Raw genomic sequence first — 23,755 nt, 5'->3', positions numbered from 1 at the left:
AATTTACATGGCTGCCGCGTTGAGCCGACAAACAGCTGATCAGCTGTTTGTCGGCTCAGCGCGATAGTCTGGACGCTCCCCTGCCGACATCAAAGGGAGTTGTCGACAACCCGGGTATGCCTCCTGAATGAGGCATACCTGGGTTGTCGACAACTCCCTTTGATGTCGGCAGGGGAGCGTCCAGACTATCGCGCTGAGCCGACAAACAGCTGATCAGCTGTTTGTCGGCTCAACGCGGCAGCCATGTAAATTTAAATGAAGCGGCGATTATTTAAATCGCCGCTTCATTTTACTCTGTCGGGTAGCCTAATCTACATGCCTCTGTCGCCAGAGGCATGTAGTCTAGACGTACCCTAAGTCTTCTCTGAAATGCTTCCAGTTCCACAGGCAGGGCTAGGTAGATAGGCAGAACTGCAAGGTCACAGTGTCTGCACAAGATAATCATGCAGCTAATTTTAGATGGGTTGTGGCATTGCCTCTCTTTCTTCTGTACCTGGTAGCTCTTGGCCAGGTGCCCAGCTCTGAATGCAACACAGAACGGTAGCAATACCACAACTCTCCCAACAATGTTGTGGCACCTCTCCACCCCCAAGAATTCCATTTTTGGTCAGGACCCTTACAATTATAGCACAGTTTTTTAAATCACCTGACCGTAACACAGGAAAAATTGGACCATGAATGTGATAACGAATTCCGCTTTTGTCTTTAGAAGAATTTTTAGACTCATGTACATTTATAATTTTTGACCTGAAGTTATGAGTATTGGCTCCGTACTTGTATTTCACATTTGCTTCTGGGGGATTATCAACAGGTTTCACCCACCTATTGTGAAATGGTCGCTAGTCAAATGAATATCAATTCTTCACTGACATTGCACCTCAAGTAGTGCCAGTCCACAGCTGAAGACTTTGATGTGTAACTTCAGACCAGCATGTATGCCATGGCTACTTGTCTAAAAGGACAGTCATGCATGGACAGGTGACTTGCTTATGTGACAAACTCCATTTTGTGAGGTACTTTCACACAATGATTACAATGGAATACCCTACATGTGAGCAAGGGTATAAAGAGATCCCTGGGGATTCCTCCATCTTTGTCTTCATTCCAGCTCATCACTTCAGGAACATCTTTGCTATGAATTGAGCACAAAAGCGATGTACGCCAGAGAGATTTAAGATAGTAGTTTATTCTACCTCCGCTACAAGCCTGCACCAGGAACAGTGCAATTAGTGTATTCAATTTGTTTTGTTTAAAAATTTTACTCTCAACATTTTCTTGTTTTTGTTATTAATAAATCTTTTGGTTTTAGATTCTAAAGGACTGGCACAGCAAGCTCTTTCAGGTAGGATCTAAAGTATAAATTGATCTGGAACTGTGGCAGATCCTCTGAGATCATGAGAACCTACCTGAATATTGTGTGACTAGTTTTTATAGCCTTCATCTGTGTAAAGTGTGGTACCAGCCGTGGCATAGGAGATGCTGAAGGGTTGTTCTTCAGTGTGGATTCTCCTGCATCTAAGTTCCTAACTCTCGCTGAAGGTTTTTTAACACTCAGGGCAGTTATACAATGTTCCACTTAATTTTTTCCACATGTGCAGAATGAGTTTTGTTAGGGGTACCCATAGGGAGGGATTATGTTACACACCATCTCTGTATTGGCACAAAAGGAAGTTCATGTGGCAGGAGTGAGGCTCAGGGAATTTAGATTGTGGGAAGAGACATAGGGCTGGGGCAAAAAGTTGGGGAGCAGAGGTATGAAGGCTGGCTCTGGGGTGGGGCTGGTGATGAGAGTCTCAGGGCGGCCATACTGGGTCAGACCAAATGTCCATCTAGCCCAGTAGCCTGTCTGCTGATAGTGGCTAGCACCAGGTGCCCCAGAGAGGGTGGACCGAAGACAACAATCAAGCGATTTGTCTCCTGCCATCCCTCTCCAGCCTCTGACAAACAACGGCCAAGGACACCATTTTATCCCCTGGCTAATAGCCTTTTATGGACCTAACCTCCATGAAATTATCTAGCTTCTCTTTAAACTCTATTATAGTCCTAGCCTTCACAGCCTCCTCTGGCAAGGAGTTCCACAGGTTGACTACACGCTGTGTGAAGAACTTTCTTTTATTAGTTTTAAACCTGCTCCCCATTAATTTCATTTGGTGTCCTCTAGTTCTTCTATTTAGGGAACTAATAAATAACTTTTCTTTATCGGCCCTCTCCACACCACTCATGATTTTATAGACCTCTATCATATCCCCCCTCAGTCTCCTCTTTTCTAAACTGAAAAGTCCCAGTCTCTTTAACCTCTCCTCATATGGGACCCGTTCCAAACCCCTAATCATTTTAGTTGCCCTTTTCTGAACACTTTCCAAGGCCAAACTATCTTTTTTGAGGTGAGGAGACCACATCTGTACACAGTATTCAAGATATGGGCGTACCATAGTTTTATACAGGGGCAGTAAGATATTCTGGGTCTTATTTTCTATCCCTTTCTTAATAATTCCTACCATCCTATTTGCCTTTTTGACCGCCGCTGCACACTGTGTGGAAGTTTTCAGAGTACTGTCCACGATAACGCCAAGATCCCTTTCCTGATTTGTTGTAGCCAAATTAGCCCCCATCATACTGTACGTATAGTTGGGGTTATTTTTTCCGATGTGCATTACTTTACACTTATACTTTAAACTTCATTTGCCATTTTGTTGCCCAATCACTCAGTTTGGCGAGATCTTCTTGGAGACCCTCTGTCAGGCGACGGTCAGGGCAGTGTGTGTGTGAATCTACCATCTATCTGCTGGTCGGGTTAGGTGTTTGATCTCCCGAGGTTCCAAGGGGACGCCCACCTCGTATTCATCTTTCCTAGGAATTGAGAGACCGGCCCTGGCCTGACACGCTGGAGTCGAGAGGCACAGAAAGGGGTAAAAATTGTACCTGGATGTGGTCCTTTGCTTAAGTATATATATACATAGTGTTAGAGCTCTTTAAAGATTAAGCTGCCACTTGGTACCATTATTTCTATTTTCTATCTTTACCTTTTTCCTGTAATCATTGTTAAGACCTATATATATATATATATATTTGCTAGCATTTAAGAAATAGAGCAATAACCATTGTAACCATATGATTTATAAGCTTCTTTAATAAACCTGTAACTGTTTAAGCTTTAACCTGACTCCTTCAGTTGCTGTAATAGAACCATGCACAATTTAAAAGAACTTCAGCCGGTCAAAAAGGGACAGACATAGGGAGAGTTTGGGCGTTTGGATCTGTGTCACTCCCAGGTGACAAGATCTGTTGGGGCACCTTTCCAGCCTTTCCTAGGCTGCCCGCTGCGAAGGAACCCCTGTGTTCTAGCAGTTAAAATCTAAGGTGTAATAAGCTCTTCCTATATAACGGGGCATCTGTTGGCCTGCTGGCCACCCTCTGCGATGGGACCCCGGTCCTAGCAGTAAAGACACGGATGTTAAACCTTTTCTCGGAAACACACACACACACACACACACTGTCCTGACCGTCAGCTGACAGAATTGGCATAGTCGGCAGGATTGTGCTATTGGTTCAAATGCAGCAGCATGAAGCCTGTCATGCTAGACATGGATTTTAGCTGTATAGAAAAGGAGTTTGCCCGAGAGGGATGGGGCAATCCTAAATGGGATAAAGAGATTTTAGGGAAAGGCACTTGCATCTGGCTGTTAAAGGGTGTGTGGCAAGCAGCCTGCTCTAGCTACTGGAACTTAGAAACAGAGCTGATCAGAGTGCAGAGAGAGAGAGACGAACTCTGGGAGCAATGCCAGAACCTGGATACCCGGGTGCGAACCCTAAATAAGGACATGGAGCACCTACAGGAACAGCTCCTCCTGAGGCTAGAGAGGGGAAGGAGAAAGTAATTAATAGAGAAAAATGAGCTTTTAGAGCTGGCTTTAGAACGTTGCTGGCTCAAGCCCCCGCTCTCCCGCCTTCCAGTGTAACCAAGATAAAACAGTGCAGCATTCCAGCCGAAGCTATGGCTCCAGTCTGTGAACTAATTAAAGATCTGGAAAAACGGGGAACCTTAATTCGTACCTACTCCCTGTATAATTTGCTCAGGAAGCGTACTCGCTGGGAACGAGCCCCCACCCACAAGGAAGCTCTGAGACAGCTGATAATGAGATACGCACTTATCAGTCTATGGTTCCGATTCACCTGAATGCCCCATTTCATTTGTACCTTACTGTGGGAAACACAGGGATGTCCTATGCCTTATGGCAAGAAGGAGAAACTGTACCCTGCCGCCCCAAACAGTTTGGCTCGAAGTTATGGAAAGGGTCACAGTTAAATTACTTGCCTTATGAAAAGTGCTTCTGGCAGCCTACACAGCACTAAGGGAAACAGAAGAGCTAACCCAAGCTCAAGCCATAACACTTCACACTCCTCTCCCAATCATTAAGCCCATATTGGAGGGAAAGGAGTTGCCACCGGGAATAGCCCAAAAGAAAATGACTGTCCAAAGATGAGCACTCTATTTACACCACAGACTCTGCTACAGCATGGATGTTATGAAAACCCTATGCTAAGAAGTTTAAAATTAGTAATAGCTGACTGCAATAAACAGTCAGATTTACCTATTGAAAGGACTCAGGAGGTGTGGGGGGAGCTAATTGGAAAGCCCACCCTCCTTACCAAATTGATACTAGATAAACCTGTGTCATTAGGAAAAGTCATTTAGCAAGAATTAAGACAGACCATAAGAGTAAAAAGTGAACTCTGAGGGAGTGTAGAAAGAATTAAGCGATTGTTGTAATATGTGAAGGGAAACCTGCTTTAAAAATGACACCTTGTTTCTTTGCAGCCTCTTCTCTTTCTTAAGCACTGTGCAAACCATCTAGGCAAAGAAACAATCAAATGTAAACATTTGTCTACGGACACTTTTGTTAAATCTGCAAGAGAAATTAAGGATTCTACTGAAACTTAATCGGTTAACTACATAAAAGAATGAGCTCTATATATTGTAACTCTATTTTGTGGGTTTCAACTGAACTAGTTTTATTTTGTTTTGAATTATGTCCTCTTGCTTAAAATTGCAAACAGACAAAGCACAAATTAGTTAGTGCTTGTGTTAGGCATTCAACTTTTAAGGTTAAATTTGCTCTCTAAGAAACCAAGTTATTGTTTTAAGAATCCAAACTCTGAAACTTCACTGTGTCTATGTTCAAGGCTAGTTGATAATACTTTTGGCTTGCTCTCAGATCCAAGGTTGTAAGTGAGTGTCAATCTACCATCTATCTGCTGGTCGGGTTAGGTGTTTGATCTCCCGAGGTTCCAAGGGGATGCCCACCTCGTATTTGTCTTTCCTAGGAATTGAGAGACCAGCCCTGGCCTGACACGCTGGAGTCGAGAGGCACAGAAAGGGGTAAAAATTGTACCTGGATGTGGTCCTTTGCTTAAGTATATATATACACATAGTGTTAGAGCTCTTTAAAGATTAAGCTGCCACTTGGTACCATTATTTCTATTTTCTATCTTTACCTTTTTCCTGTAATCATTGTTAAGACCTATATATATATATATATTTGCTAGCATTTAAGAAATAGAGCAATAGCCATTGTAACCATATGATTTATAAGCTTCTTTAATAAACCTGTAACTGTTTAAGCTTTAACCTGACTCCTTCAGTTGCTGTAATAGAACCAAGCACAATTTAAAAGAACTTCAGCTGGTCAAAAAGGGACAGACATAGGGAGAGCTTGGGCATTTGGATCTGTGTCACTCCCAGGTGACAAGATCCGTTGGGGCACCTTTCCAGCCTTTCCTAGGCTGCCCGCTGCAAAGGAACCTGTGTGTTCTAGCAGTTAAAATCTAAGGTGTAATAAGCTCTTCCTATATAACGGGGCATCTGTTGGCCTGCTGGCCACCCTCTGCGATGGGACCCCGGTCCTAGCAGTAAAGACACGGATGTTAAACCTTTTCTCGGAAACACACACACACACATACACACACACTGCCCTGACCGTCGGCTGACACCCTCACAGTCTGCTTCGGTCTTGACTATCCTGAACAGTTTGGTATCATCTGAAAATTTTACCACCACACTGCTTACCCCTTTCTCCAGATCATTTATGAATAAGTTGAACAGGACTGGTCCTAGGACTGACCCTTGGGGGACACCACTAGTTACCCCTCTCCATTCTGAAAATTTACCATTTATTCCTACCCTTTGATTCCTGTTTTTTAACCAGTTCTCAATCCATGAATGGATCTTCCCTCTTATCCCATTGCCATGTAATTTACACAAGAGCCTTTGGTGAGGGACCTTGTCAAAGGCTTTTTGAAAAAGCTAAGTATACTATATCTACTGGATCCCCCTTGTCCGAATGTTTGTTAACCCCTTCAAAGAACTCTAATAGATTAGTAAGACAGGATTTCCCTTTACAGAAACCATGTTGACTTTTGTCCAACAAATTATGTTCTTCTACGTGCTTCACAATTTTATTCTTTACTATTGTTTCGACTAATTTGCCCGGTACTGAAGTTAGACTTACCGGTCTGTAGTTGCCCGGATCGCCTCTACAGCCCTTTTTAAATATTGGAGTCATGTTGGCTACCTTCTAGTCATTAGGTACGGAAGCTGATTTAAAGGATAGGTTACAAACCACAGATAATAGTTCAGCAATTTCCCATTTGAATTCTTTTAGAACCCTTGGATGAATGCCATCTGGTCCCAGAGATTTGTTAACATTAAGTTTTTCTATTTGTTCTAAAACCTCCTCTAATGTCACTTCAATCCGGGACAGTTCCTCAGATTCATCACCCACAAAGTACAGTGCAGACTTGGGAATCTCTCCAACATCCTCAGCCGTGAAGACTGAAGCAAAGAAATCATTTAGTTTCTCTGCAATGGCTTTATCGTCCTTGATTGCTCCTTTTATAGCTCGATCATCTAGGGGACCCACAGGTTTTTTAGCAGGTTTCCTGCTTCTAACGTACTTAAAAAACATTTTATTTCTTTTTGAGTTTTTGGCTAGCTGTTCCTCAAAATCTTTTTTTGCTTTTCTTATTACATTTTTACACATGATTTGACAGTGTTTATGTTCTTTTCTATTTATCTCACTAGGATTGGACTTGCACTTCTTAAAAGATACCTTTTTGTCCCTCACTGCTTCTTTTACATGGTGATTAAGCCACAATGACTCTTTTTTAGGTCTCTTGCTATGTTTTTTAATTTGGGGTATACATTTAAGTTGGGCCTCTATTATGGTGTCTTTAAAAAGTTTCCATGCAGCTTGCAGGGATTTGGCTCTAGTCACTGTCTTTTGTTTAACTAACCTCATTTTTGTGTAATTCCCCTTTTTGAAATTAAATGCCAGGGTGCTGGACTGCTGAGGTGTTCTTCCCACCACAGGAATGTTGAATGTTATTATATTATGGTCACTATTCCCAAGCAGTCCTGTAACGGTTATTTCCTGGACCTGATCCTGCACTCCACTCAGGACTAAATCGAGAATTGCCTGTCCCCTTGTGGGTTCCTGCACCAGCTGCTCCAAGAAGCAGTCATTTAAGCCATTGAGAAATTTTATCTCCGCTTCTCTTCCTGAGGTGACATGTATCCAGTCAATATGGGGGTAATTAAAATCCCCCATTATTATAGAGTTCTTTATTTTGGTAGCCTCTCTAATCTCCCTCAGCATTTCAATGTCAGTATCGCTGTCCTGGTCAGGTGGTTGGTAATATATCCCTACTGCTAATTTCTTATTATTGGAGCATGGAATTACTATCCATAGCGATTCTATTGAACATGTTGATTCATTTAATATTTTTATTTCATTTGATTCTACATTCTCTTTCACATACAGTGCCACTCCACCACCCACCCGGCCTGCTCTATCCTTCTGATATATTTTATATCCCGGTATGATTGTGTCCCACAGATTTTCCTCATTCCACCAGGTTTCAATGATGCCTATTATGTCAGTCTCCTCCTTTAATACGAGGTACTCTAGTTCACCCATCTGATTAGTCAGACTCCTAGCATTTGTGTAGAAGCACTTTAAAAATTTGCCACTGCTTATCTGTCTGCCCTTCCCTGATGCACTGGATAGAGATTTGTAGTGTGGAGGGTTGAGGGTATGGTTCCCTCTAAGGTTGAGGCCCACTCACCTCCAAAGCAGAGCCTCGCCATGGCTACTCAACTGCTCTGGGGTGGGTTGAGTGGCACACAGTGCTTGTTCTAGTGGCCCCAGCCAGGGCCAGGGCAAGAGCCACAGTGGGAATCTGCTCCAGCAGCCCAGCTGGAACCAGAGCCGTAACTGTGTCATGAGCAGTGTGTGCTTTGGTGCCCTCAGCCACAGCCTGCAGCCAAGGCCAGACCCAGAGGCACATGATGGTGAGGGACTGGCCTGCTCTAGCAACCAGGGCTGTGTGGTGAGGAGGTCTGGTTCCAGATCTCAAAAGGTAAATCTGCAGGTTATTTGAGGGATAAAATAGATGGCAAATGACTAGAAAAATGTTCTGTTCATATTTAAGAGCCTAAACCATGTCAAGAAGAACAATTATCTCTGACGTACAATAGTCGTCACTTGTGAAGGCATCAACCACATCACTAGTGCTGATTGTGCCAATGACTTTTTTTCTCCCCATGGAAGTTATTTCTCTGTCACACTCTCTCATACACGCACTGCATAGAAGCAACAAAAACTTTCTTAATGGACGTTGATTATTTTCTATTCATGCTAAATCAATATGCAATTGATGATGACATATTAAAGGGACTTTTCTATGATTCAAAGGGGTCTAAAGCATGCAGATACTTTAAGAAATAATCTAATTATAGATTATATGCCCTATATACAGTGTAGTAATATGGACTAAAAAAAACACCTGGATGAAATTTTCTGGTGATATTCCTAAATTCATCTTCTGAATGTCATTAAGTTGCAGCTGCAGAATGAGCTTTAGAGTTAATGGTGAGGGATGGGGCATACTTTTTTATAGTTTACAAATTACTACACTTTGACTTGATTAGACTGGGAGGAAAGTGCAGGGGTTGGGATGAAAGGACACTGCAGAAGTTAGGGGCAAAGGGAACACAATGCAGGGATGGTGGTAAAGGCTACACAGGATAGGGGTGCAGCGAATGGGGAGCTCATGGATGCAGGAACAGTGGAGCAAGGCTGAGTGGGAATGAGACTAGGTGCCAAGCGGGGAAGTTTCCAGGGTCAATGTGTGCAGGGTCATGCACCATGTTAATTATCCTTTGTTTCAGTATTTTTCTTCCAAAACCATTTGAATTGTGTGTGTACATGCACGCACGCAAAAATGCTCACTAACTCGTGTGTGGCACACATCCAAACAATCACACAGGATGTCACTCTTTGTGCATAAGAAAATACTCACTCTATTCCTGGAAGGAAAATCTTAGAGCGAATACTGGTTGAGGGCTTCAGCTGGGGGTGTGATCTCAAAGATGGAGGGGACTGACGTGCAGGCCACTGAAAGGCTACATTGAGGAGAGAATTCCATAACCTCTCACTCCCCCAACTTAGGTGCTACTGTGAACAGGGAGGAGGAAAACACACCTCTCCCTGCCATGGTAGCTCTGGGGCTAAGGCCGTGGGATAGTCAATTGTACTCTGGCCACGGCAGGTGTGGGCTGGGGTTGAGACCACTGGGTAACGGTATTCCTCCCCACCAAAGCCCTATGAGCTTACATGGCATTTAATGGGCTGTGGCACAGCCACCTGGCCACACAGCTTAAAGGGAACTCAGGTTATACGTTTCGCCCCTCTGTGGGTCATCCGAAGGCTAACAAGATTTGAGCTCTGACTGAAGCTTTCCCCACAGTCAGAGCAGCTGAATGGTTCTCTCCCCTCTGTGGGTTGTCGTATGTTTAACGAAGTCTGACCTGTGTTTGAAGCCTTTTCTGGAATCAGAGCTGTTATGAGGTGACTCTCTTGTATGTACTGTCCCATGACTAGTAATGCAGGAGCACTGACTGAAGCTTTTCCTGCAGTCAGAGCAGCTGAAGGGTTTCTCCCGTGTGGGTACTCCTATGACTAACAAGGTATGAGTTTCTACTGAAGCTTTTCCCGCAGTCAGAGCAACAGAAGGGTTTCTCTCCTGTATGGGTCCTCCTATGCGTAACAAGGTGTGACTTCTGACTGAAGCTTTTCCCGCAGTCAGAGCAATTGAAAGGTTTCTCTCCTGTGTGGCTCCTTCTATGGGTAACAAGCTCTGAGCTCCGACTGAATCTTTTCCCGCAGTCAGAGCAGCTGAAGGGTTTCTCTCCTGTGTGGGTCATCCTATGGGTAACAAGGTGTGACTTCTGACTGAAGTTTTTCCCACAGTCAGAGCAATTGAAAAGTTTCTCTCCTGTGTGGATCCTCCTATGTCTAACAAGGTGTGACTTTTCACTGAAGCTTTTCCCGCAGTCAGAGCAGCTGAAGGGTTTCTCTCTTGTGTGGATTCTCTTATGGTGAACAAGGTCTGAGCTCCCTATAAAGCTTTTCCCACAGTCAGAGCAATTGAAAGGCTCCTCTCCTGTGTGAGTCCTCCTATGGGTAACAAGGTGTGAGCTTCTACTGAAGCTTTTCCCACAGTCAGAGCAGTTATGGGGTGTGTCTCCTGTATGTATTTTCTGATAGTTCGTAAAGTCTGAGTGTTCATGGAAGCTCTTCCCAGAGTCAGAGCACTTGCAGGGCTTCTCTCCTGTGTGGATCATCCTATGGGTAACGAGGTGTGATTTCTGACTGAAGTTTTTCCCACAGCCAGAGCACTTGAAAAGTTTCTCTCCTGTGTGGGTCCTCCTATGTCTAACAAGGTGTGACTTGTCACTGAAGTTTTTACCACAGTCAGAGCAATTGAAAAGTTTCTCTCCTGTGTGGGTTCTCCTATGTCTAACAAGGTGTGACTTGTCACTGAAGTTTTTCCCACAGTCAGAGCAATTGAAAAGTTTCTCTCCTGTGTGGGTTCTCTTATGTCTAACAAGGTGTGACTTGTCACTGAAGCTTTTCCCACAGTCAGAGCAGCTGAAGGGTTTCTTCTTTGTATGGGTTCTCTTATGGTGAACAAGGTCTGAGCTCCCTATAAAGCTTTTCCCACAGTCAGAGCACTTGAAGGGCTTCTCTCCTGTGTGGGCTCTTTGATGTTCAAGAAGAGTTTCACAGTCACTACAAATGCAGGGTGACTGTTGATGAGGGATTTCCTGTTGAGGGGTTTCTGTGTTTCTTTTCTCCCCTCTGCTCCTGTGACTGGAGTTACCCTGTCCCTCTCCTGGGTGGTTTCCCTGCTGCCTTTCTGGGCTATGCTGACTCTCACAGTTCTCTTTTTTCTCACATATCTGGAAAACATACCCTTCAGATTTTCCCAATAACATCCCACATGGAGACACTTGCTCCGGTCCTTCCTGCTGAAGACTCTTCTCATGGTTCTCAGTCAGCATCCCATCACCTGTTGGGATAGAGCAATAATCCAGACAGGAGTTATTCTCCATGATGAGCTGAAAGGAAGCTCTGAAAGAGGAATAGAAAAGGGGACACACACTCAAATAATGATCAAATTATCACCAGCTGAGTTCATCCTCCTGCTTCACAACCCTTCCACAGAGAAGAGAACCCAGTCTTTCCTCACCCACCACACACTAACTGGAGTTGAAGACAGACTGAACAGTCAGTTAGACTTCATGAAAACACAGAAGTTACATCTGCTATAATGAGACAGAAATTAGTTTGGAGAAATGGAGACTGATTGCTCACCTGTCTGGGTGTTGCTGATGATCTCCCCTTCCTCACAGCTCTGGGGATCTGGGACCCGCAACTCCTCCTCTAACTCCATCCAGGAGATCACATCAGTTTTGGAGACTTGAAATTCTGTTTGGAGAGCAATGAACCAAGTGCTGATCTTGTTCATTAAGGTCTGTGCCATTACTGCTTCCAGAGCCAGGATCCGAGTCACCCACCCAGAGAGTCTCTCTTCCCCACCTTGCAGACATTGGGCTCTGGCTGGTACAAGATCCCAGGATACACTCACCTGCAGTAAAGGTGCATCACTCTCCCCTCCCCCCCCCACCTTGGGAATGGCCCAGCTCATTCCTGAGGGGAGCTGAGCACTCTGCTGCACTCTCTAGGGTACAACTCAATCCCCCTCAGAGCCTGTTCCATCCCCCAGGCATCCCAGGGCTGGACAAGAACACACTGCTCAGAAGGGGAGCTCTAGTGAGGGCTTGCAGGTCTGACACCAAGGTCCCCAGACAGGGCTCAGACTGCAGCTGCCACATGGCAAGTCACTAGGACTTGGAGATGAAGGACCCAGCAGAGCTCTAGATCCCCAGGGCTCTGTCCACAAAACTTCTGGCTGGTGGCTGGGCTTCCCTTGATCTTTGGCTCAGATGCCCTACTTGGGCCAGAAGGAGACAGGGGAAGTTGCCGGAGTATCTAAGTGAATCCTTGGCTGGTTGCTTAAGGTCCTGCCTATGCGCCATACTCCTGATCCCAACTGCCTATGTCTGGGTGGGTCCTGCTAGCTACCCCAAGAGAAGCCCAGCGCCACCCTGGGCAGCCATGGGAATGGTAAGCCAGGGCAGAGCTGGGCCATGCTGCTCCTCTGGTACTTGGGGCTGTTGCTCAGCTCCCCCTCTGCAGCCTCAGTTCTACTCTGCCAGCAGCAGCCTTTGTGTGGTTTCCCAGTCTGGCTCTTGTGGCGAGCCTGGCCTTTGATTTGGTTCCCCTCAAGGCTGCACAGAATCTATCACCCTTACACCTTGTGAGTGTGTTCCCCTCAGCTTTGGCCCCACCCCTTCTCAGAACTTCATTTAGTGTTCAGAAGATCCACCTGTGACATGACCATGGAGATCATTATGCTACCGCTGTTACACAACTGCAATAAACCTTGTGCAAAGTGTGCTGAATGCTATGTCAATGGGAATGTTCTGATGTGATGACTATGATTATCTTGTTTATGTCCATTATTTTTTAACTAGAACAGGCTGGGCTTTGGCAGAATGGTGGGGCAGTGGGTACCAAGTAACCAGGAAAGTACATTCCTGAGCAGGAGGAAGCCAATCAACACAGAGATCTCCGCAGTTAATGCAAACACATAGTCCTAAGAGATGGCTCAGAAAGACATTGACCCTTGTGCACAAGAGTGGGATGAGGGGATAATGGATACGGATGTTTTGTTCAAACAGGTGGTAGAACAAATGGAATGCAACATGCATCTTGTTTGTGTCTATGTATGAGAGGGGAAGTCACAGGAGGGGCATGTTGATGCTGGCTGAGGGACAGCATTCTGACTGCTGACTGAGCTAATACTGTTATTGGGCTGGGACAAGTCTCACTATACCTGTGCCTGAGGAGCTGGAACACTAGCACCCTGCTCCTTTTCACAATAAACTTGGCTGAGTGCCTTAGCCTCCGAATGGAGTCTGGGTCTTTCTTTGCATAACCCTGAGCTGTGCTGCATGGGCAAGCCACACGCTCTGCCAGTGCTGCTGGCATCAGAGCTCCAGAAAAAGCCACCCTGAACAGCCGTAATGACGCTCTGTGGCGCTAGCAGCAATTCATATGGCACTGCATGCTCTACGGGAAGCAAAATTATCAATCACAGCAGTACCTGGGAATTCTGGTGTAAATCAGGACCCCACTGTGCTATTGGCAGGGCTCGCCAGCCGCACGGAAGCGCACATGCGTGGCCCCGTCAGCTTAAAATCTACTCGCCACAGGCGAATAGTTTGAGTAATTTGTCGAGCCTTGGCTATTGGGGTGCTCATATGGAGCTAAGCATCACTATTCTTTATTGTAGGTATCCTTCCCCAGCTCTGTGAAACAGGGACACACTATAATAGCAATGGCTCGACAAATGAGCTAATCTACTTGCCCGTGGCAAGTAAATTTTAGGTTGGCAGGGCCACGTGGTCAGCTATTGCAGAGAGAGGTGATCACACACAGAGTCTAAGGAACTTCATCAAGGTCCCGCAGGAAGTCTGTGATGGGCAGAAAACTGAACACACGTCTGTTGAGCATGAAACCAGACATTCCCATAGGAATAAAAAGTCCCGACCCGAGGATATTTCACTCTAAAAAGACAACACAGATTATATGATTTATCTCCATTGCACACAGAGGCAAGTGAGCCCTAGAGAGAATGAAGCTGAACTTTTGAAAGGAAACCCAGCCTGTGCCTGAAATGCGAACGTGAGCAGAACTTTCCTTATCTACTACAGAGCTACCTCCAACAAAATACCTGCAGAGCTTGAACTGCCTCATCCACCCTCCCTCAGCCCCAACATCCAGACCCTCCCACTGGCAAGAACAAGCATGTCACAGACATTAGCTACAGGCAGGGAAGGACTCTGTGAACCGCAACCTCCTTCCAGTGGCTCAACAGACTACCACAAGGGGACACTGCAGCCAGACCCAGAACTCTGGTACCTGCTGTTCCTGCCTGAGCCCTTCTACTCACACCTCCGGTCAAGGCACTAGATGGGCAAGACAGGGGGAAGCGCAGTGAGACCTTAGATGTGGGAAGAGCAGCACCGCTGTTATGTCCCTAAACCTGCTCTCCCTGGGAGGGGGCAGGGAGGTGACAGTCTTGCACACAAGAACCAGGATGATTGTGGTAGATACTCCTGACATTGGGGGCAGAGGCAACAAATGACCCTGAACCAAACCCAACACAGATGCTCCAGAGCCCACCCAGCTTCTGTTACCCAAGGAGACAGGAATCCTTACTCAGCCAGTTCACAGACTCATAATTCTCCTGCATCACATCGCCGTAGAGGGCTCTCTGGCCCGGGTGCAGCAGAGCCCATTCATCCTCAGAGAAATAAACAGCCACTTCTTCAAAGCTCACTGGCTCCACTTCCTGTCCCTGGCTCTGTAGGCCAGGGGCTGAGCTGGAGACAGACATAGGTGTTCTGCAGCCTGGCAGATGGAGAAGAAGAATTGGAGACATTTCAGAAGGGGCTTTAATCCTTTCCACACCCCCATTCTCCCCAGACTCTGTCCCTAGTGACAAGTGTTAGACTCTGCCATTGTAGGCAAAAGTTTTAGTCTAGAAATTACATAAACAGCGCATAGGAGTTAGATCCCAAATACACATTCATTTCTGTCTCTACCTGGCTTGAGTTATACCAACAGGCTGCGTCTAGACTGGCAAGTTTTTCCGCAAAAGCACCTGCTTTTGCGCAAAAACTTGCCAGCTGTCTACACTGGCCGCCTGATTTTGCGCAAAAGCACTGACGTTCTATTGTCCGAAATCAGTGCTTCTTGCTCAAATGCTTTGATGTTCCCGTTTGGGCAAAAGCCATTTTCCAGAAATGTTTTTGCACAAGAGGGCCAGTGTAGACAGCTAAAAACTGTTTTGTGCAAAAAAGCCCCGATGGCGAAAATGGCAATTGGGACTTTCTTGTGCAAAACCGCGTCTAGATGGGCACGGACGCTTTTCTGCAAAAAGTGCTTTTGTGGAAAAGCGTCCATGCCAATCTAGACGTTCTTTTCCGCAAATGATTTTAACAGAAAAACTTTTCCGTTAAAAGCATTTGCGGAAAATCATGCCAGTCTAGATGTAGCCTTACTGCGTCTGCCACAATGGAATTTAGTTCTCAGCACCCAGTGTTTCGGATAACAAGCCTCATATTCATCTGCCTGAGCATGGATATAAGTTAAATTTAGGCTGCTGTATTTAAAACCCTTAGTCTTCATTCATGGATTTGCAGCACAAACTTTGTTCTCTCATCTGACAGACGTTATAAACCCTTTCCACAACAGTCAGTGAAGTTAACACCACCATTCAGATGCTTATTATTAAACATGTGTGCTGAGTGTTTCCAGGGTGAGATCTTAAAATTCATGGTTTCATGGGATCAGAAGATACCCTTACTCACACAGTCTGACCCCCTCTGTGGCACAAGCCATTATACTTAGTCCAGTTACCCAGGCACAGAGCTCTGTTTCCCCACTGTGTATTTTCTAGAAAGTCCCCCAGTGATTTGAAGGTATCAAGAGATGGAGAATCCACCAGTTCTTTGATCATTTGTTTCAGCAGCAAATCCTCTTCTCTATCAAACATTTGTTCCTCTTTTCTAGCCTGAAATAGTCTGGCTCCAGTCGTCATTTATTGGCTCTCACTAAACCATATCCAGTCGATGGGGTGGGCAATTCATTTTGATGGGGGGCCAAATGGAAAGTGGCTAAGAGCTGCACTCTTCCATGACATTAATGCAGGAAATGCAAGGTCTGGTATGGACATTGGAAGAAGAAGGAAGTTTGGGGTAAGGGTTTGGAATGCAGGAGTGATAGAGAGGCCTAGGAGGGAGTTTGGGTGAAGAAGGCAGACTGTGATCTACATCACTGGATTAGCCAACCACTCAGATATTTAAAGTAACTTTAATTTAGAGAAGTGACTTAGTGGACAAATAAGGGGCTGTGGGTTTCTGACCTCTGAGAGCTCTTGCATATATAGCTGCAGGAGGAGGACAAAGTTTGGGTATGCGGGGAAAGGGGGGGGGGGGGAATTAGGAGGGGAAGAGAGAGGTTGAGGTGCCAGAGGTAAGCTCTGGACAGGAAACTTATGAGTGATTCCTGGCCAAAGGCAAATCACCTCAGGCAGGCAGGGAGCCTGCCCGATCCTCTCACAGGCTGCAGAGCCATGTGGGTATGTGAATAATTATGATCCAGAGGGGAGGGGACGTAGTGCTTTGTTTCTGGCCAGAAATCGGCCAATGAGATTGTCCTGGGGGTGGAAGCAGCCCCTGAAGCCTTTCCCCCTCCCCTCCGGGCTCACAGTCCCTTTCTGAGTGACTTACAGATGGGGAGTGGCATCCGTGGGGTGGATCCAGCCCATGGGCTGTATTTTGCCCAGGCCTGCACTAGACTTAACAGTCCTTGGGGACTCAGCAGTTTCTTGCCTTGAACAAACTGATACCGTGGAAGCCAGTCAGCTCTCAGCCTTTCAGCCTATTTATTGTTTGAAACCAATCCCATATGAAACTGACTGAGTAGTGAAATCTGAGCCTGAAGGTGCCATCCCTTGTGTGCTTTAACTTCACCCCTTTAGCATCACAAACCCATAGACCAGTGTGTCTCCAAGTGTCCACAGGTCCCCATGCAGTGCCACTAGGTCTCCTCACAGATCACTGGGTGAGATTTAGGGCTGTGAGCACCGTGGTCGCTGGGTTTGGTTGGTAACTTCAATGACAATCACATGAAGATGTTTTCACAGGAATTTTCTCACAGTTTAAAGAATTTCCACCAGCAAACTCACCTTGTCTGAAAGCTCCCAGGGATTTTCTTCTTGATCTCTCCAGTGCAGAGGGCAGAGTATCTGGTGGGAGAAGGAATAAGAGAGGTGAGATTCCAGGCTCTCCTGTTTATAACAATGTCCCACTCTGAACCCTGTGTTTCAACTGTATCAGAGACCAGACAGAGACACATGCAGGTATTTGGTATAAAAGAGTCTGAAATTTTCATTTCCTCTGTCACTCGGGAACCTCCCAGCAATGGAGCCAATATCCCTACAGCATCACACCAATCCCAGGAAAGAGAAGCTGTAAGTGAGACTTACTCTTCCCTCCTCACTCCCTCCCACTTGGTTTCTCATTCACTTACTGACTCTTATCATAACCTGGAACTGTGGTGGTGGAACATGTGGCTATCACAGTAACTTTAGCCATTTTGATCTCTGAATGGGCGGTTCAGAGTTTGCAGACCCCTGGCTATATCTGCAAGCAGATGGGTCTCTTTGCTCAGTGTCTCTAAGGAGAGCAGAGTGATGGCACTGTCATTCTCCATGTGAGAATTGAGGCAGGGCAAGGTTGGCTTCAGAAGCCAGATTCAATAGTCTCAGATACTTGAACCACTTTCCCTTCATACATCCCTTCTAGGTACCTTTGAACTCCCTCAGAGTCTCTGACAGAGCAATCGTTTTCTGGGAGAAACTGCTGACTTGTTCTTCTAGTTCAGGGGAAATCTCCTCTGGCAGCTGGAACTCCCCTGTCTCACACCTGGACAGAAACAATTCCATGTGATTGTATTTTGTTTACTGCTGATAAGTTCTGGCTAGTGAGTCTCAGCTCTAACTGTCCTGGAGCTAGAATTCCTCCAAATCTCCCATCCTGACAGCAGGGGTAACACATCTAATGGCCATGCAACCTTCCCTTGAGAGGTCCCACTGCTGTTCTTCACCTCTGGCCTGGGGAGACTGGCTGGGGGACTAAGGGGAAATTGAGTCTCCATGGCCAACTCACTCCTTGGCCCCCAGATGAAGGGCTGAAGGAATCTGTCCACTAGGGACTAGACTGAGACATCAGCTCCCCGTGCCCCAGCTCTTTCCACAAAGGTCTCCAAACAGCCCTTGAGTGGGACAGATTCTTGGTCCCTGCTACCCTGGGCTGAATGTGCCCAGTGCCCAGCAATAACAGGCCCATGTTCCATCCCACAGTCCTGAAGATGCCCGTCTCCAGGGAGGTGAGAGTTCTAGGAAACACTTTAGGTCAGACTGTTCCCTGAATGGGGAATTCCAGAGCCTGTAGTGCGAGGATGAGACTCTCAGAATTAGAAGAGTCAGAGATATTCATATCGAACATCTGGCTGTGGAGCGCTGGGAAGATGTGGTGCTAACATCAGCTCCAAGCCCTTTCCCTGCGCTGCACAGTATGAGGGGAGCAAGAGCCACCTACCTGCTTAGGGTGCTTCTGATGTCCTAGAAAAGAAAAAGACACAGAAAAAAATTTCAGCCCCATTGAACACACACAAGGGGACCTCAAGGAAGGGATTTTGCAAACATGGGACCTCAGGGAAGGGATTTTGCAAACATGGGAAGAGAGGCCCTGAACTGGCCCCAGGAACATGGATCCTCTGAGCGAATGGGGATTTGCCATCTCTAATAGTTCTGTGCCTGTATCTCTACAAAGCACAACAGTCACTCACATGGCAGCAATGCACAAGGTGTTACATTGAAATCTGACAGCTGGACCCCAGCACTTCAGATTCAGGAGCCTCCTTTCCCTGTGTGGGGAGATGGGATGTTTCTCCCTCAGTCTCACCTGCAGGAATTCACTTGCTGGCTTCTGACACATCTCCTCCAGCTCACCGATCCACTCACTGAGGGAGGAAATCTGCATGGAGAGCTTCCTGAAAGTGTCAGCCTGGAACCTCCCAATCTCTTCATCCAGCTTCTCCAGCTGCGTTAGGAGTCGCAGCTCGTGTTCCTCCAGGAACTGCCTCAGCTGATGAAACTCAGCCACAATCATCTGACTCTCAACTTGGATCCATTTCTGTGTGAAACAGGGAAAGGGCTGGGCAGGGGCATGGACGGAGCTGAGGGCCCTTTCATGGGGAGCTGAGTGCACAGCAGGGAGACTTTCTTGGAAAACCCTAAAATTTGTAACATTTGACTATACTTTGTGATTACTAGGTAGAGGCATCTCTCCCAGCATCTCCTTTGGCCCGTGTACCTCTGAAACGGATGTTCCCATGTCTGTCATGGGCAGCATCTTCTGTTATTCATGGGCTCTGGGAATTCAGATCCAGAGCAGCAGGAGGCAGGACTTAGCACCAGCCTGACAGAGATACTCAGGGAGGAAAAAGAAGAAAACATGCTAATGTACCAAGTGAGCAGACAGCCCTTTAGGGGGACATTCAGCTCCCTTGGGGAGGATGTCTGAGAAAACTAGAAAGGTTGGAAATTATCTCATGCACTGACATGGATGCTCAAGGCCTGTCTACACATGGATCTCAGCCAGCAATCCATGATCTAGGAGAAACACAAAGAAGCCCAACCTCACCAAGGCCACACAGGATTCTGCTTCCTAACACAGCCCTCCCACTGCCAGTCCCTACTGGTTCATAGCCACAAGAACCTACGAGATACTCCTGGCTTTTCCCTTCTGCTGTTGTTTTCCTTCTCAGCAGCTTTTCTCTCTCTTCCCTCAGCGCCTTCAAATGGGCCTCCAATTTTTCCTGAAGAAACAGAAATAAACACGAGGGCAAACCCTATGAGATGTTTGGAGCCCATTTGTCTGCCTTTAAGAGAATCCCAGTTTTGTGGAGCTCTGCCTCTGTCCAGCAGGGACTCAGCCCTGGATGTAGCTTTGTCCATAGAAAAAGACACGGAAAGAGACTGCAGATAAAGGACACCCGTGAGGGTGGTGGACGGATTGGTGGTGGCACCTTCATAAAGAATGATGCAGGTGGTTAACAATACTAATCATGTAACCAATTACAATTTTATCAGTGACAGTAATTTTTTTAACCTACTAACAGGCAGAGCAGGCAGTGGAAATGGGCTCTCCTGGTTCCAGGGTTCTCTCGCGAGGTCTGACGGGGGTGGCCACAAAAACTGCTGGCCGATGGTAACTCCCAGCAGCTGCAGACTGACGTTAGCTGCATGAGGAACGCAGGCAGTGGGGAGTTTAACCGGTAACTGGCACCAATAAATATTAGCTCATCAATTAACCAGTTTGAACTCTTGCTACAATCCAGTTGAATCCTAGTTGTGCCTGGCATTGACCTGCACTTCCTGAAGCCCTGCTATGGGTGGAGTGAAGGTGCTCAGGGCCCCACACAGTATCCAGCCCAGCAACCTCATCTAGTGCCAGTTGCTGCATCAGAGTTTAACCCCTCATGGAGCAGCCCAGAAGCTCAGCATCCCAGTGGGAAACCTCTTCTCCCTGCTGGGCCTAGGGCTTTATCAAGGCATCTTTCTCTCCTAACAGCCACACTTCATCACTGTTCAGAGATGCTGAGAGAGAGAGCAGTGTAGTCTAACAGTTGGACCAGGGTTTGGAAATAAACTCTATCCCTGATGTGTTTGGCGACTATGAGCAACTTGCTGCCCCACCTACCCTCCCCACAGTTTGTCTAACTGGACTGTGACCTGCTCAGAGCAGGAACTTTCCCTCACTGGGTGTTGTGCAGGGCCCAGATGCCATTGTGGATCTATAAGACAAATGACAGATTATTATTCCTGTTCATCCAATCAGTAGCAGCTTGTAACCGCCTCTTCTTCAATCGCAAGGCAGCTCTGACAGAGTAGCCTGTAGCTCCTGTAATCTAAACCTCTCTGATTAACACGTTCATTTGTGCAAACAGCCCTCCTGTCACCAGTGAGGGCTGGGTCTCAGGATTAAGAGAAACATTTCCCACAGGAGGTATCAGTAAAGAGTTGATGTAAGTTGCCACAAAGCCAGAACATTTACTTCTTACAGAATCTCTTGTATCATGAAGGCTTTTCAGACTTATTTCACACATGCGCCCGGTAACAGTCAATGAAATTAGCCTGTAATTAAAACCCAATGTTATTTCCCATTACATTGGACAGCAGTTCTGTACCTTGTACTCCTGGGAAGCTTCTTGTAAGGGCACCACCATGTGAGCTTGGGATCTGTCATACGCCACACAGATGGGAGTTTGATCCTCTTCACAGAACAGCTTCATAGCCTCCTGGTGCTCCTCGCACATCCCGTCCCATCTTGCTCTCTTTGCTGCTTGGAAACTCAGCTGCTTGGCTAGTTCCACCACCTTTACCAGCTGCTGATTGGGCTGGAGGGGTCCCTGCTGCTCAGTGCCTCTGCATTGAGGGCTGAGGGGGGCCTGGCGGAAATTGTGCTCACACTCCAGAGTGACAGGGGCTGTGAAATCCTCCAGACAGACAGGACATGTCACTTCCTCCCAGAAACTTTGCATGGGGCTCTCTGCAGCCATGGCTGCCTCTGGGCTGGGGAAGAGGAGTAGTTTCACTTTCCTGAGCTCAGCAATGGAGGGGCAGGTCCGAGGGGGCAGGTGCATGAGGTACCAGCACTGAGGATAAAAAAAAATCAAAATTAAAAACCAAAAAAGCTCCCAAAGCTTTGTTCACCCACTGCCCACGCCAGGGCCTCTATTGGGCCCCTCAGCCACCTGCTCCAGCCAGACTCCCCCCCCCCCCCCCGTCGTCTCTGTGCCCCTCATGCCAGGGCCCCTCCTCACTGTGTTCAAATCCCCCCGCCCCGCACACTCTGCAGCCCCCTCACAGCCCCTCTGTGCGCCCCCGGACTACACCCAGGTCTCAGACCGCCCCCACTTCAACAGCCCAGCCTGAGCATCAGGAAGCACCAACAGCCTGAGAGAGGAAGCTACACGAGCGGGGCTGGATGTTTGTGACGCGACCGCAGAGCCGGCCATTGCCCAGCCGGACCCCCCGGCTCCCAGCCTGGATACCCTACGCCGGACCCCCCAGCACCACAGGACGGTGGGTCACAGCCCCTCCCTCTGCCCCCGCCGCGCCAATCGCCACCCCCCAGCTTCCTCACGCTGGGCTGCGGCCTCCCCCGCTCTGGCGCCCCCTTCCCCAGCCCCGCTGCGAGTAACGGCCCCTCCGGCCCCTGAACACGGCTCCCGGCTTAGAGAGCGCGGCGCATGCGCACTAACCGCGGCGAAGTCCGCTACCTTTCCCTACCCGCGCGCGGAGTCAGACGCTGCTGCGGTCCGCAGCGGGATGGGCGGGGCCTGAAGCAGGCCAGGGAGTGACAGCGGCGGAGCAGAAGGGGTGGCGCTGTCAGACCACGCATGCGCAGCAGCTCAGTGACTCCCACTGGGGTCCAGCGCCAGGGCGTAGCTCTGACCGGGAGCTGCCTGGTCACACCCCCGCCGGGGGGGGGGGGACTGTCCCTAGGCCAGAGGCTACTTCTGTCTGTCAGAGGCGGGCCGGGCCGGCCTGCAAGTGGAGAGAGGCATGTGCTGCTGGGCTGAGAGCTGAGCGAAGGGCGGGGGCTCGGTGCTGCCCGAGGTGGGAGGTTTCGGGCGGGGCCGGCGCGCGGCGCTGGGGCTCCAGGGTCCGCTCTGGGCCCCACGTGGCTGCGGCGGATTCGCGCGCGCGTTTGGTTGGTCCCGGGGCGGCGCGCGGCGGGGGGGGGTGTGTGGATGCTCACCTGAGAGATTGTGCTACTTCCTCCTAGTGTGAGATCCGGGCACTGCGCATGCGCCGCAGTTCTCGTGCAGCTTTTACCCTTCTCTCTGCCCGCACGCGCTGTGAGTTTTGCTTAGTCCCTGTTAAAAGCCTTTCGCAAGGGGGGAAAGTGGCTCAACGGAGGAGGCGGCTTCACATTGACTTGGCAGGGGGTGGAGCAGATGCAGGCGGGGCTAGGATGGGTTCTGGTGGGGGGAGGGGCGCCAGGTAAACGTTGCAACACAGAGAGCAAAGCCCCAGCACAGGCAGGGCAGGAGGACTTAAAACAGCTTCCCCAGTGGAAATGAGGCACAAGTCAGAGTGGTGACAAAAGGGCTTTTTTATTTGCTTAAACATTTATTTTAATCATTTATTCACTTCTGCACAGAGCATGCTCAATAGGCCTGCAGACACCCCTGCACTTTGCCATGCCCACTCTATAGCTCTTGCGCAAAAACTTGCTGCCTGTCTACACTGGCTGTGTGTTCTTGTGCAAGAACACTGACGTTCTAATTTATAAAATCAGGGCTTCTTGCACAAGAACTATGACATGCCCGCTCAGGAATAAGCCCTCGTGCGCAAGAGCTCTTCCAGAAGAGGCCACTGTAGACAGGCAACATGAATTTCTTGTGCAAGAAAGCCCTATGGTTAAAATGGACATCAGAGCTTTCTTGCGCAAGAGAGTGTCTACACTGGCATGGATGTTCTTGCGCAAAAGCACATGCCAGTGTAGATGCTCTCTTCTGGAAGAGTTTTTGTACAAGAAGCTGCCAATGTAGACTTAGCCTTTATGTTTCTACTTACTACATTTTAAAGGTGTTCTAAAGACAGGACATGAAATTTCATAACATTTCTCTTGTCTTATTCCCGG

General features: G+C 47.7%; 1 protein-coding gene across 1 annotated transcript; it reads right to left on the bottom strand.

Annotated features, from left to right (window-relative positions):
• Positions 1–1,166: 1,166 nt before the first annotated feature.
• Positions 1,167–22,762, bottom strand: LOC102458887 (uncharacterized). Its single transcript, XM_075912825.2, is given in 11 exon segments — positions 1,167–9,997; positions 9,999–11,412; positions 11,718–11,831; positions 14,691–14,882; positions 17,224–17,283; positions 17,847–17,962; positions 18,638–18,660; positions 19,004–19,234; positions 19,824–19,919; positions 21,291–21,758; positions 22,396–22,762. Coding segments are annotated over 10 exon segments (2,892 nt in total). The 5' UTR covers positions 21,747–21,758; positions 22,396–22,762; the 3' UTR covers positions 1,167–9,807.
• Positions 22,763–23,755: the final 993 nt, after the last annotated feature.

Source organism: Pelodiscus sinensis, chromosome 19 (assembly GCF_052426305.1).
Source record: "Pelodiscus sinensis isolate ZL-2025 chromosome 19, ASM5242630v1, whole genome shotgun sequence".
NCBI classification, from domain to species: domain Eukaryota; kingdom Metazoa; phylum Chordata; order Testudines; family Trionychidae; genus Pelodiscus; species Pelodiscus sinensis.
The sequence above is the reverse complement of the archived record's forward strand: the minus strand, read 5'-3'. Positions and strand labels throughout refer to the sequence as shown.